We start from the raw sequence: 16,198 nt of genomic DNA on the forward strand, positions 1-16,198 counted from the left end.
TTTTTTTTTGGTTTTTCTCCGGTACCGGGAACCGAACTCACGACCTTGCGCTTGTCAGGCAGGCGCTTTTGCCGCTGAGCTAAATCCCCAGCCCCTGAAAGATAGCACTTTAAACCACTATAAGCCATTAACATATTTTCAAGATTGTTTATCAACTAAATTAGATAGTAATTGAGCTTGGCCCTAAGGAATTAGGTAAATTTGGTGATATAGAAAAGAAGAATCAACATGAAGCAGGTCAGTGAGCAGGTCCTTTGTGGAAGGGACACAATGCATGCCTGACTTCCTGGAAATAGAACAAACTTAAACCCTGGCCAAGCTAGCTTTCCTTGCATATCTCTTGCATTGATAGTCTGCCTTGCTCTCAAATTTCATTCTAACTGTACAGAATAAAACATATGGCTATTAAGTATAACTTTTTATAATATTCTACACTGGTTATTTTATGTTGTTTCATGGATTTTATTCTTTAACAAAAGAGGTAGCAATCTTAATGCAATTTGTTTAGCAAATACTTGATCATTTGAAGATTTTTATTATATAACTTTGTATAAGCAATTTTGAAAATGATGCAATAAATATGAGGAAATTACCTGAGAGTCAACCCTTTTCCATTGCTATTTTCCTCATATAAGGTCATAACCATAAGTTTGGAATTATTTGATTATTTACTCTCTCTACCCAGATGACTTACTTAACACATGCCTCACGTAGGGTCATAACAATATGTTTGGAATTATTTACTCTGTCTACCCAGATGACTTACTTAAAACATGCAAAACCAAGTAGTGTCAGAATACTAGTAGTGCCATGGTATTTGTGATATTTTCTTTTTTTTTTTTTTTTTGGTTTTTCTCCGGTACCGGGAACCGAACTCACGACCTTGCGCTTGCCAGGCAGGGGCTTTTGTGGCTGAGCTAAATCCCTGGCCCCTGCCATGGTATTTATGGATATCCAAAACAGTGAGCTTGGCTGACTAAACTCATATTGATCTCATATGTACCCTGTTTTCTTTTTAACATTTTGTCATTTGAGGCTTTTCCCACTGTGATTGATAAAGTACTGTTTTTACAAATTAAATTGTTTGATTTTTCATTTTTAAGCATAGAACATCTACAAATTATCCCAGGGAAGTAAATAAAAATAGTGCATCTTAACTGTAATGATCCCTAGAAGGAAACTATCATCTTTCTTGAAAGCTTTTGAGGTTAGGAGAGAGAATTACTTGTCTAAGATAATTAAAATCTTTCCACTCTCCAGTTCATTTATGAACCATCAGAAGCCATTTAAAGCCTGTAATCTTGTTTGATATTTATACAACAGTGTGTTATTACTTTTCAATAATCCCTAATGCTTATGAATGTGTTTTAGAGGAAAGATATTCAAATATAAATTAACATATTTCATATACGGCTCACAGATTTTTTATGGCTCATTCTAAATGTAACAACTACTCTATTTTGAGGATTTGTCATATCTTCATCTGTTCAACACTCATTGAATAAAAATGGGAATATCATTATATTACTTACTGTCTAGATAACAGTCTTCGTTAGCCTTTGAATGTATTGACATATTTTCTGTCTAGCATATTTATATGATTTATGTAGAGAGAGAAGGAACAGAGAGCCATATGTCATAATGATATGCCATATAGGTCATTTTTCTTCTCGAAATTCTTAGACCTCATACCTTGTAATTAGGCCAGTAGCAACAGTGAATTTGAAGGAGTGTAATGGAGCAAAACTTGTCGTATAGAAAGCTTAGATACAGTGAGTCATTTGTTTCAAAACAGAGTTGCCTTATCTCAACTGTGTGGCCCTTGGAGACAAATCTTAGGTAATGAAAAGAATGTGATAACTTCAGCGAAACTAAAGTTTATTTAAAATTTTGTAAGCAGCAGAATGGTTGCAAGTTTGAGCCTACTCTGGGCAACTTAGTGATTTAGTAAGACTCTGTTTAAAACTTTAAAGAACTAAAAATTTTAAAGGGGCTGCGAGGGGGATTAAACTAATAAGTTTCAATATGTATATGTGCCAATTCCTTGAGATGAATGTGCATAATTATTATGTATCACTAATATATAATAGTAAAAAAGAAAGAAGAAAAAGGAGGCTGGAAATGTAACTCATTTTGAAGGCCCTGAGTTCAAAACCCAGTACTGCAAAAACAAAAACTTTGAGTAATGCCTATGCCTACAAACACACTTCAAACTCACATACCTGTTTCAACCTCAACATTAGGTCAAAGAAATCATAGGTTTGTTGTAGAATATTTCTCTTTAAGCATTCATTGAACTTTAAATTTTAAAATAAAAGCAGGCACTTCAGGGTTTTCTTTCACATTTTGTGATGTTTGTTTCCCAAGTATGAGGGTAGCATATTCTTTTAGGCATATAGAGTTAAAAATGAAAATGCACATAGAAAAATAAAATGAATTAGTCTAGCTATAGCACACCCTTCTCAATGATGCCTGAATATCCATAATAATATAAGGTGGAAAAAAACATTAACAAAGCAAGTTGATTTTCAAAAGGTTAGACAGGACTTGTACACATCATATTTTAGAAGGATATAATTATTCAAGGCAAAGTTAAGGAAATTCAAATGAAAAGGCTTAATCTGAATATGAGTGCAAGGATTTTGCATAAAGAAGAGAAAATGAACGTGATACTTCCAGTTACACTGATTTTTAAGTAACTGTCTGAAATTTTTATTATGCCAAACTGAACATCATCTAGTGGATATAGTTTATTCATTATAGACCTGCATGTCTATGTCAAGAGGTATGACATACTTTTAAGGAATAGATAGTGAACTATACTTTCAAATGTCTGGCTTTTTTAATTCAACTTTTGGTAGTTTCCTGATCATTAAATTTGTGATTTGCCTCTACCAAAAATTATATGCATTAGAATTTTATAGTAAAAGAAAATACCCAAAATTTCTAAGGCAGAGTTTCCTCAGAAATGAATTGACAGTTTTACAGTGCTGTCAAAAGATACTTTGGGAACATTTATGTCTCTCATCAAAGCTCATAGAATCTTCCCTTAGTTTATTCCACTGGTCTGTACTAGTTTTGTTACCTATGATGACTGCATGCAAAAGAGTTGGAATGACAAATCCTTCCTAAATCAGTTTTAATTATATATGTTCACTATATATTAACCTTTCTTACTTTAGTTTATACAGTATAGCAGAATCAGTGCTCATAGGTAATTGCAATCAGAGATATTTTAGGAATTACAGGCATTCTAATGCATTTTTATAATGGAAAAAAGAAATGTAAGAGAATAGATAACTTAATTATCAGTAGTGTAAGATAGCAAAAACTGTAATGTCTTTCTCATTTATATCTTTTCTTGACTGCTCTTATCAACTATAAAACTTTTAATATTTCTAAATCTTCTGGAGAATCTTTTCATGCCAAGTCTGAGCATAGAATAAACAAGACGTGACATGATTAATCCTTTTACTTTCATGGATTGACACCAATTGGTCTAAGACTTATCTCTGACAGTCTTAAAAATAATCACAATATGCATATCAATTGATCTTTCAGCTCATGTGGAACAATGCCTAATGTTTCCTTGAAGGGCATTATAATCAGGTTAGTAAAGGCTCCAGCTTAGAAAAATTTAAAACCTATATTATTTCAAGAATTAGATATAAAATTTCAGTTTCAAAAATTTGGAATTTGAATAGATGTCATATAACATTCTCCTAAAAACATTCTATTACAATGTTGGTTAAAATGTTTTCTTTAGGGCAACCCACTTGGGTCCCCCTTCTGTCCCTCTCTTGGACAGAAGCTTTCTTTCCCTCAATAAATATATTCTCCTAAAAAAATTAAAATAAAATGTTTTCTTTAACTCTTGCCTCTTCAATGAATATTTATCATGAGGGAAAAGACCTTATTCTGCAGGCAAAAAGAATCTATGACAGGGGTATGTGGTCAAGTAGAGAAGAATTTAACAAATGAGAAGTCAGAGGACAGTGTGATGCTCACATTCTTTTAAGCCCTTCTTCAGGACTGAGCCGGATTCTAGATCTTATTTCCTGAGACGCAGCATTCCAGTTTTCAGAGATGTGTGGTTAGCCCAAATTATTACTTAAGTAAATCTCATTTTATTAAAGCTCGTCTGTGCAAATCAAATTACAATTAGCCACAGACACCAAACAAGAATAAATTTGAGTTTTAAATTTGGCTTTGGAAGTGAAATCCAACTTAGTAATCAAATATGAGTTTATTTTAGTCTTTCTTTTCTTTATTGTATTCGGCTTTTCAGTTAATTTCCTTACTATCTATTATCCATAAGTACTATGTTTATGAGGCAGCAATATGAATTTTAAGAGATGATGGTGTCCCAAATGTGAGTAATGAAGATTAAGGAAATTACTTGTCAATAAAGAAGCAGGAAACAGTATGGAGAACTGAGAATTATTTTCCTTTTAAGAAAAATAATGTAAGCAAACTTCAAAACATTTTGGAAATCATTTTTTAGATAAGATTCAGATATTCTTTTAATATTTTGAATTTCTTTCTAATTTATAAACAATTTCCTTGTTTAAAACAATAAATATTGTTAATAAAGAAAAATAGTGTAATGTCAATTCTGAACCTGGCAGGATAAACAATTAATCTCTAAAAGCAGAAAAAATGTTATTATTCAAATGCTATAAAATATGCTGTTTTAGATGATGCTCATTACTTCAGGGATTACAGCAAGTGAGGCAAATAAATAAAACTTAATTAATTTGGAAATTTTATTAAGAACACTATCGTCACCATTCTAATAGAACACATGTAGGTCATAATAAGTTTGTATGATTTGTGCTGTTGACTCTGCTATTTAGAGTTACACTCAGTCTGTCACTGGATATTTCACATGCAAATAGCCTCTTGAATTCTGTATTTCTGAAATTGGTGAGATGTTTAGTTTGAAATGGAGAAATTGAGCCTTTGGATTTTAAAATATACGGTTAAATGCAGAGCTGTGTCCATCAAACACTAGCTCAGCTTCTAATCTCATCTAAAATGAAAATTAGAAATGTATATACTTTGTCATCTGATGAATATGAAGGAATGTGTGCCAGGTATATACAATAAACCAATTTTGTGAAATGTATAATTACGTCATTTATAAGCCAATCTGTGCCATTATATAAATATTCTAGGGCATAATTACATGAAATAACTACATTAGAATTTTTTTGTATCATGTAGAAAATGAGTACTATAATATTTGGGCAAGACAAACCAAAAAGATAAACTGAACAGTTCAAAATTTTTACTCCTCTTTGTATGTGATTTAGTCTGGCTTTTAAAATGCATTTAATTATATTACTGCAAAAATGAGTATGGTCTTGTCAAAAAGGCTGTGCAGTAATAAATTGCTGTGTTAGTGTGCTTATTGTCCAAACTTCCCTGGAGACCCTGCACGGAAACCCACAGCTGACCTCATCCACAGGAAGGTGGCAATTGATCAATTCCAAACAAAGTTACTGGGAGAATAAGTTCTATTACAAGACTGTCTCTGCCTGTACTGCAGATGGAAATGAGCAGAGGTCATCCATCTTTCTGAATTTGCATGCCAAGTAGTATTTATTTCTTGCTTTTATAAAGAGTAGGGCAAGAGACACTACTGGGCAACTCTGAAAGGAGTCGGAACTGCAGATCCTCAACATTGCTAGCACTTGGATGCCAGTTACGAAAGTGGAGACACACCAGGAGAGACTAGTGCTCCCTTAGATTTCAGGACTTTCCGCGGTTCTTATTAAAATCTCAATTCCAAAGTCAGCCCTCATCTACCACTTTAATTAACTTAAATTAGCAAGAAACCAGCATCAAAGAGCTGAGCTCATATTTGGGGTTTGGGCCACAGGTATGTTTAATAGAAAGGGGCACGGTAGCCAAAGTCGCTTTTTGCCTCCAGTATGAGCAGGGAGAGTTTAGAAAACGTTCCTTTTTCTTGCAAAGAATAGATGCGGATCCTCCCAACCCACACGATACCAAGATTTCCAGGAAGTTTAGAATTAAAATTTAAAAGCCAGTTGGAAACATTATCCTTTCTTAAAGTACTATTAACCTCCTAACAATTAGTTGACTCTTGGTCTTTCATCTGATATTGTATTCATGGTGATAAGGAATATGTATCTCTTATTATAAAATGTTCCTAGGGCTGGTGATATAGCTCAGGGGCACAAAGCCTGCCTGGCAAGTGTGAGTTTATGACTTCAATTCCTGGTACCAAAAAATAAAATGCTCCAAACACTTTTGGGGAGAAAGTGTATATAAACAATAAATAACTTTTTACTATACTAGACTTAGTTTCTTTTTAATCCACTTGCAGCCCTCTCTCATCTATACTCTGGAATCTATAATTCAATAAAGGAATTTCATTATTAGGCAGCTAAAAACCGATTGTTCTTTTGTATATCTGTACCAGCACACTCTGCATGAAGAAACCATGAGAGTGATGACAGAAGACATGCCTTCGGAAATTTCTTATGTGCCTTCTACTTACCTGACTGAGATCACGCATGTCTCACAAGCTCTATCCGAAGTGGAAGAAATTCTTAATGCTCCTGAACTCTGTGCTAAAGATTTTGAAGATCTCTTTAAACAAGAGGAGTCCCTGAAGGTAAAAGAAAAACAATTTCATTTAGATTTTGCAAGATGATTGCACTGATCACTTATATTTCCAGAAAAATTGACTTAAATTGTACACACAGTGAAGGTATTCTAATATACACATGAAATTTTTAAAATATAGAAGGTCTAGCTACAGAAATCTGGGGTAGCAATAGCAATAGAAATTGTTATTTTATGACGTTCAGCATTATAACACTTTTCCAAATGAAGGAATACACAAGAATTGTCATTTTTTCCTGTGCACTTGTGGATGTCAAGAATCATAAGAAACAAGTTCTAATAGAAGAACAGTTTATTCTCAACCAATATATTATTTTCCTTTCTTCTACCCACAGTAAGTAAAATTAGAAAAGATTTTAATTGTGTCCATTGTGCAATCTTTTACATTTTGCATTCTAATATACATATTCAATCTCAAATGAATGTTAACACCTATTCCATAATTTATGGAATATGAATTCATATAAATCAATAAAATAATTTTTAAAACTACCAGGTAAAGATTATCAGCAAAGCCCAGCTTTTTTCAAACCACTAACAGCATGCTACTGAATTCTGAACCAAAGCAAATCATGCTGAAAGAATAGGTAATGAATTTTACAGGGCAGCGTCTCAAGTTAAATGAATGCAGAATCAAGAAAATGCACATAGTAATGTGTGTCTTGCGATAATTTTTTATCATGCATTTCACACTCAAAATGAAATATTGTAGTATAGCTAGGTCTTGGTATTTTCCAGTGTAAATATCATAAGATAATAGACAGAAAATGAGTTTGTTATCAGCAGTACATATTAACTCAACTATTTTATACACTAAATGATTTCTTTGGATCTCATTCCACATCACATATTTGTCTGCATAAGTGTACAAATGGATAATGCTATTTGTTTTGGAAATCAGTGTTACAATATCTTGAGTGACTTGACTTTAATATCTTATACCAAATAAGCGGTGGAATTACACACTAAAATATAATAAGAATTACATGGATCTCTGGAACTGGTCCATACATTTCAGTATGATGTTGTTTCTTACTCACTTTGAAATAAAAGGCAAATTACTTATGGATAGAGTGAAGGAATTAATTAACAAAGGGTAAATGCCAGAATGCTTTTCAGTACTAACATTAAGTAACTTCTTGTGACAGCACAGTTCGTAACTTCATCATTGTCATTTGACATGTAAATCATGCTCATTAGCTGATATTCCTTGTCATTTTCATAAACACATTGCCTAGGAAAGCAAGTGACCCTGAACATGAGAAGTTGCCCACTGAATCCCTTGGTCTCTATAACTCTTAACCTGGCACATTTAGAATACTAAGCCTCTGGTTATATACTTGTTAATCATTCATTTGTGCAGATAAATTTAATAGTATTGTTGCTGATACCAATTGTAATAGTATTGATTACTGTGGTTTGTAAGAAGGCATTATTGCAGGTTTAATTTTGCTGGATTATTGAATCCTTCCGAGATGCAGTTGTGGGCTTATTTCCAACGCTTTCCCCACAAATCTCCTGCAGCAGGCAAATGGGATTCCTATTTTCATGGGCTGTTTGAAGGGGGATAGTTTTGAGCTCAGTCTTTTCAATGAATATGTATTTTCTCTTGAAAGCATTCATCTTTGTCATTATCCAGTAGCAAAAATAGAAAAGTAGTGCATAGATTGTACAGCTGCTGGTTAGGATGAATTGAAATTAAATTGTGGTTGGTTTTATTCCTGACAGTTTTGCATGAATGAAATTATAGAACTATGGTTCATAATGGTGTAGTTTTATATATAGATATAGATATAGATATAGATAAGTAGATAGATATAGATACAGATACAGATAAAGATATATTTCTTACAAGGCAATACAGCACAAATAATGTATAATAAGTTAAAATAATTATTTTATGAACAAAACATAGTGAAAATAGCACATACAATTTCAGTAGGTGTATTAAATTAGAAAACTCCCTAATCATTTTGCAGAAACCATTCAGAATAATGCTTCCTTAAATATGGCAATCTGCATTTAATATGTAGTACACTAGCTAAGAAATAACTACATATGAATGAGAAACACATACATATGTAATATGCATTATTTCAGAGTCAATATTGACATCATTAATCAATTGAATGTGATTGTTCATATATAAATTAAATAATATTCATTATATAGGATATAGCACCATAATTTTGAAAAAAAATTTGAAAGCTTCAAACACTACTAATAGTGCAAACTGACAGTTTTTAACAAAAAAGATTATCATAAAATCTGCCAAAATTTGGGGCTGGGGATTTAGCTCAGCGCCGTAGCTCCTGCCCGGGAAGTGCAAGGTCGTGAGTTCGATTGCCAGTACTGGAAAAAAAAATTTAACTAATATGTTATATCATCAAATCCTACTTTAAAGTACCTCATATTAAAACATAAACATAGAAATTATTAACACTACAAATTTAAAACTTTTGCCCCCAGAGAACTTTAAGCATTTGAAATATTGTCCAGAAAGTAAAAATTACCCATTTAGAAGTCCAATGGAACGAATTTGCCCTACTGCTTCTGTATACCTGATTTTACTAGAAGTCTGTTTCATTGGTGTGTGGTGCACTGTTGGGATCTCACCACACCCTTTCTTCACACAGCATTCCCTGTACTCACACAGGCAGCTACCACCTCCAAGTGCCTCTGATTATAGAGAGCCCTTCTGGACCTCATCACAGTTCAGAACAGTTCACATGTGGAATCCCCAGATGAAGTTAATGGAATTCTAATAAGTTAATTCCAATCTATCACTTCCAGTGGAACTCATGGTGAGAATAAAGACACTAAGGCATATCTGTGGTTATGGAGAGCCAAGGGAGTCCTAAGTCCAGTCAGTATAATGGTTAACCAGAAGAAAGGATGAGTGACTGAGAGAAAGGTGGGAAGTATGTCAATGCTGTGAACTGGTCTAGGTAGGAGGCCTGAAATCCCCTCTACAGTATGGGGATATATATATATATATATATATATATATATATATATATATATAGAGAGAGAGAGAGAGAGAGAGAGAGAGAGAGATGTAGAAAGACTAATCTGCATATCCTGCATATCACAGATTGGGGCAGTATCTAGTGTTTTGGGGTCAGGGCTTTAGTTTTGATGTATAATTTTCAACTTCTGAGAAGCCATAGCCTCTTCTCTCAAGGCTCACTCTCAACATGGCATCTCTTGGTCTAGCTCATACATATTACTTGGGAGCTTTAGGCAGGGCATCACTGCCTGTCACATTGCTTTAAAGGCGACACATCAGCACCTTGGCTTGCATTGCGTCAAGCCAGTTGAGGAGATAAGGAGATGTCCTAGCCAGCTCGGTACATATCAAAACACAGAGTTAGGGCCAAATACTCTTCTTTCAAGGAGAGTGGTTCACGTGGTCCTCCACATCTTATCATTTGTTTTAGTCATCTCTCTAGTCCTCAAAGATCACAAGTTTGAAGGAGTTAAAGCTCTGCATGCCCCCATTTTCCAGATCTTATGGAATACAAGAAAGCATTTGGTGGGGTGTGCATCACTGCTCATTCACCCATCAGCTGGGTATCTCTGAAATATGATTCACCTTCTGATCTAATGCTCCAAGCCAGGATCAAGACCCTGTTGTACATATCAGAAACCCCCCTCCTATAATGCTCAACACTGCTTCCCTGTCTTAAACCAGACACCTATGCTTACTAGATTCATTCCTAGGTGCACCACTTGCATGTACATTAGATCTGCTTCTAGGGGAACTCTGTGTGTAGCACAGTTGTAAAAGAAACAATGGCATGTACAAGCACACTGTGTCATCTGAAATCCCACTGGTGTGGAATTCTTAGGTGGTACTGGTGCTCCCTCACTAAGGAGTTTTGTAGTTGTTCTTGCTGTTCAGAAATGTGATTTTGAGGGAAAATTTAAGGAAATAGTTGATAATAAAAACAACAACTGGGCGTTATCTTTTGCAGAAATGAGAATCATTCTTGAGTGTGTAAGAGCTCTTTTTGTGACTCTCCTATATTTCATTGTTTTGTGTTGCCTGCAACTCTAAGGAGTATCTCAAATTGATATCTGCATCTGTACATGAAAACACTGAGGAAACATACAGTAATAAAAAAAGTTGACGCAACCACTAGTGGTGAAGTTGGGATTTTAAAATAAAGTGGCTTCAGTAGTTGTGCTTTCTGAAACTACCTTCTGTGTAGCTGCTTCTAAGATACTATGTTGAGCATTAGAAAGGTTAACTTGAGCAAAACAAGGTAGAGTCATGAAGTCTGCTGTGTTCCGTGCTTTAAGAATGTACTGAGTTCTAATTCTAGATGATTCCATGGCAAAGTAAAAAGACTACATAGAAAGAAAGAGGGAAGTGAGTGGGAAGGAAAGATGTAAGCACATAAGGATGAAAGAAAGAATAGGAAGTAAAATGTCAGGAATGCATCATTTCAATGTTCTTTTGTAAACTAATGATAGTACAGATGCTGTGTTTGATGTGGATAACATATGTTGTATTTTTGGTGGCTGAGAGTGTGAGAAGAAGGAAAGAAGCTCACAGGTGTTAACAGAAGAGTTAGTCTCAATGTAGAATTTAAGTGGTATCAAGAAATAAAGGCAGCTCTTTTTCAACCTCAATTCCCAAAGAGAGAACTTGGAGTGAGCTTAAAAAGCCAATGTGAAGAAAAGTTGCCCAGGTCTACTCAGAGTGGTTCAGGTCTTATGCATGCCTCTTCAGACCTAAAGTGAGTTATTAGAACAACTAATAGCCAAAGGAATTATTTCGTGTGAAACTATTTATTATTATTTTACTGTGTGCTGGACACTGCTCTGTGTTCTTATAAATCAGTGATCAAAACTGTGGGGCCTCTACTGTTACACCATTTTCTAGTCCAGCAATGGGAGATAGAACATCAGCAAGTAACAAAAATATGTAAATATTGTGTATTACAAAGTGATATATATTATAAAAAGAAAACAGTTTTAAAAGGGGTTCTAGGACTAATAAAGAGGTAGGAACAGATGGAATGGCAGTAGGTGGGGTTGCATATTTAAATAGAATTGAAAAGAATTGCAAACATAGATTGGAAAGAAATAAGCAAGCCAGCCTTGTTGTCTGAATAAAGGAAATACAACAAATCCCTAAATATTGGAGTGAGCCTATCTTAACCAAAGAGCAGAAAGATGGTCAGTGCAGCTGGAGTAAAGCAAACCAAGAGAATGATTGTAGGGCATGAAATCATATGAGTTTAGGAGGTCATTTTCAAGGCTCTGTTATAGTTGAATGGGCCAAAAATAGTCCATGATCTTGTGTAGGACAAAAAAAGAATTGTCAATGTACATCTTGTAGCAAGTAGTAAGTAGCTACATTTATTGAAGATCATTGGACACTAGCAGCAGGAACAGGCAGAAGGGAAAAAGGAGAGAGAGAAACCCTTCATAACTCAGGCTTGCGATATTAAAGGGTCAGACACCTCTTACTCTGGATGCTCCTAGTCCATCTCACACTGATGTTGATGATTTGCCCACTAGGGCATTACTACCTCCTAAACTTAAATATAGATATTCATTAGGGTGGTGTTGTGTTTATAGTTAAGTAAACCGAAAGGAGTGGCTCCCTCCACTTCCCTGATTCTAACTTAGCAGTTCCGCTGGTAAGTTAAGGTAAGGATTATCTTTTTACTCTGAGTGACATGATCTGAATTATGTTTTAAAAAGAGTACACTGATTCCTGGGTTGAGAGTAGAACTGTGCCAGCTAAGAGTAAATGCAAAGAGCCCACTTGGACAAGAGTTAGCTGCTGGTGAGTGGACAAGTTTGGGAGTGAGAGAATGTCTGATTCTAGGAATGTTGTCAAAGTAAAGAGCAAGTTTGTATTTATATTCACATAGAAGCTTAAACATGGGCAGATTAAGATTTGCGGCCCAGGTAGGAGAATTTCAGTATCCTGCGAACTTGGCAGAGATGCCTTCAGGGTTGTAGGATCTCTTCTCTGCATGTTTTGTCTTCTATACTTCATTCTTGCCTTGAAGTATGTGCAGAAGTACTGGCAATGAAGAGCCTCACACTCTGGTTCATCTCTTTTTCCTTTGAAATTCATTTCTTGCCATTTGAGCACAAAAGTAATAATCCAAATCACTTATATGAAGACAAAACTAATGCCATGAGTAGAATGATTATTTTTTTGTTCTGGTTCTAGGGGGGTTGGATAATAGCAGCAGGCACCATAGGTAAAAAAACGAACAAAATATCTCAAAGAAAATAAATTATTTGCTTACCTACATATTTTAACATGAGCATATTCTAATAAAGGGCTGGATTTTTCATTAATGTAATAGTATTACCATAAAAAGATTGTAGTTATTTTAAATTAAATAATCATGTATCATATAAAATCTCAAAGCAAAGTTTGATTACAAATGCTTCTGAGTTCTACTTAAATTTCTAATATAACAGTTTAGCATGGAGAAAATATGGCTTACAAATGTACTATTACCATATTATAAAAACTAATCTTTTTGACTATTTATAAACATTTTGAATAATATAATCATGCAATGACTTCTGAAGAAATTTTAATTTTTGACTAACAATTATTCAGTTATAAATATGAATCTTTTCTTCATTGGATTTTATAACTTGGGGTTTATTTCTGTAATATATTTATATTAATCTACTAGTTCAATTTGTTTAAATCATTGCTGTAGTACCTTATTTTTAATTTATCTTATAGTGAAGAGATTATAATATATTCTCTGTATTGTGGTCATTCCCAACTCACATTTATATGTGCTTTGGTTGAATTTTCTTTTATACTTTATTATATCTTTTATAAGATATTATTCATTCCTTTCTCCCTACCATTATTTAATCATGATAAGCAGTTGTCCTACTTTTATTCCCATGATGTAACTTATTCCCAACTCTGCTAAAATATGCTTTAAACACGCTCTCCTACTTCACCCATTCTCCCAGCATGACTTGCTTGGTAATCCTTATCCTGTAAATTCAGTAAGACAGAAACTTCCATATTAAAATATACAAATCATGAGGCTGGTAGAAATTTTGAGTTTTCAATTAATTTCTATGGAAGTTATCCTGTTCTTGAGCTAGTCAAACTGTGTTTTGATCAATTATGATTTCATTTTTATCTTCAATATATAATTACTGAGCCATTATTTATGCAAGAACAATGCACCATCCCATGGAGAATAGTTTGGCCAAATACAGTTGTTTTTAGGTTCTATTTTTCACAAATAGATGATAAACCATGGAAGAAAAAAGTTAAAAGATCAATTTAAAATAGAGCTACTAAAAATAACTTCTTAAATTTATTTAGCAGCTCAGACAAAAATCTAATTAGTAAGTGTTACAATGTTTTTCGATTGATTGCTTTTCCCAAGTTGACATGACATTAATGTAGTGCCTGGGAGCTGGATGGGGCGTAAAGGGTACCAGAATTAGATTTATACGGGGTGTTGCCTTCATTTGTTAGATAAAGACAAATTCCAGTGAGTGAAAATGAACTGGAGTTTGAGTCTTTGTTACTCCAATTTTCTCTCATTCAATTTTAAGATAAAACTACTCCCCAACAGCTGCTGTCACAACAGCTACTAATGGCTTTCTCTAATACTTTTTTCTTAGCAATGAAAGTTGAATGCTTGTCCATTATCCAAGTCACAGAGTGTCTGTCTCAAGGCATGTTCGTTATCTTAAATTGCATAAAGATATTTTCACCCTCCCCAAATGTGAAAACAATAGTGCAGGGTTTTCTAAATCTAAAAGCACATAGGCATGCCTTTAAGTATATGTATACTTATTTAACTGCAGTGCTACATTTATCAAGAGGATGATATATGAGCCTGGCGTGGTGTGGTGGCACATGCCTGTAATCCAAGCACCCTGAGAGAGTGTCAGGAGGATACCAAATTGATCTCAGCTTAGGCAAATTAACAAATTAATGAGACTCTGTCTCAAGATAAATAGATAAGAAAGGGCTGGGGATGTAGCTCAGTGCAAACTGTCTGGGTTAAATCAAGAGTAGCAAACAAAACAAAACATGGTGTCACAGAGACAATATCAGCAAAAGAAGCAATTTTTAGCCCTAACAATGGGTTATAAGTGAGCCATGTACTCCTTCTGCACCTTATGCTAACCGATATCCACCATATCCAATCACCATGAAGAAAAAACGGTATCTTGTTTTTCCTCTGTATCTATGTCTCCTACAACAAGACGTAGCTCTTAGCAGGCACTCAGTGTAACTTTGTTGACTGAATGACTGACAGTATGGTACATCCAAGCATGGATTCTGTGAAGGAGACATAGAAATGTCACTCCGTCAGAGACAAGATTAAAATAGAAAACTAAATTAGCCTCTTATGTATTATATCCTAACTCATTAAGTTCCATCATCCAGGCATGTGAAGTCTAAAAATCTACACATGTGTCAACAATGAGGCATTTGCTCTGGATGTGTACACAGCAAATTTTAAACCACTCATTTATGAAAGTGTGTGGCAAGGAACCCATGTGCAATTAAATTATGAGTATTTTCATAATAATTAAGCTTGCATTATATGTCTGTGACAAACAATACACTAGAGAGTTTGGCAAAGCAAAGGATTTGCAACTAAAAGATTTGGGCACTGTATCTGATTCTTAATAGGTGTGCCCTTGGGCAAGTCAAAAAAAATTTCTAAGCCGGTTTTGTTAACACTGAAATCAGAGCAATGGAAAAACCCATCCCACACTACTAAGCAGAATTAATGTGCAAAGTGAACTCATGCAATACACCATAATAACACATGTAGGATTGTGGAGACAACTTCTTCGTGAAATATATAATTATATAAAATTTAAGATTTATAAAATCTATGTTGGTTCATTAAATAATCCAAAATCATAAAAATCATTGCAAGAAAATTTTCCATATTGAGAAGACTAAGAACCAATACCCATAAGCTAAAAATGATTCCTTTTAACAAAAACTTCTGTTAAAGAATCTTAGATATTTTCGGTTGTGTCATTCACTATATTTCCAAAGATAGGGATTATTTATTCCATTGTAACATTTTCCATTCTTCTACTTATTATAGATGCCAAATCAATACCTCATCTAAAATATTTATCTTGAGGTATAAAAATGCCAATTCTCCATGTACTATGAAGAGTTTGCTTTCTAGTTTGTTTGATCTTTAGATTTTCTTGCTTTATGAGAATTTTTAAGTGAAATACGTTGAATTCATCATTTCTCAACTCTGTTTCATCAATTTGAGATCATTTATTCTAATTCTGAGCTTAGATCCATGAGTTAAACTAAAAATCTTGAAGCTCAACGGGAAGAATGATTTTTATTTTTAATTTTAGAAATAAAAGGAGGAAAATACTAACAGACAGACAACATTTTACAAAATAGCAAAGGATCATTACAGACATTACAGAGTTACAAACAGAGTGGTAGGGAATTAACAATCCTTGTTGTATTACATATTGATATCTTCAAAGTAGTTTCTCATGAAAACAGATATAGACATACAAAGCT

General features: G+C 34.0%; 1 protein-coding gene across 1 annotated transcript in view; it reads left to right on the forward strand.

Moving 5' to 3' along the window:
• Dmd (dystrophin) overlaps positions 1–16,198 on the forward strand; it is a 2,013,932-nt gene that overhangs the window by 848,918 nt on the left and 1,148,816 nt on the right. The window contains exon 42 of the mRNA XM_013507710.1: positions 6,449–6,643. Within this exon, the coding sequence (XP_013363164.1) occupies positions 6,449–6,643 (195 nt within the window). The remainder of the gene's footprint in view (positions 1–6,448; positions 6,644–16,198) is intronic.

Source organism: Chinchilla lanigera, unplaced genomic scaffold (assembly GCF_000276665.1).
Source record: "Chinchilla lanigera isolate Chin_1 unplaced genomic scaffold, ChiLan1.0 scaffold00134, whole genome shotgun sequence".
Taxonomy (NCBI): domain Eukaryota; kingdom Metazoa; phylum Chordata; class Mammalia; order Rodentia; family Chinchillidae; genus Chinchilla; species Chinchilla lanigera.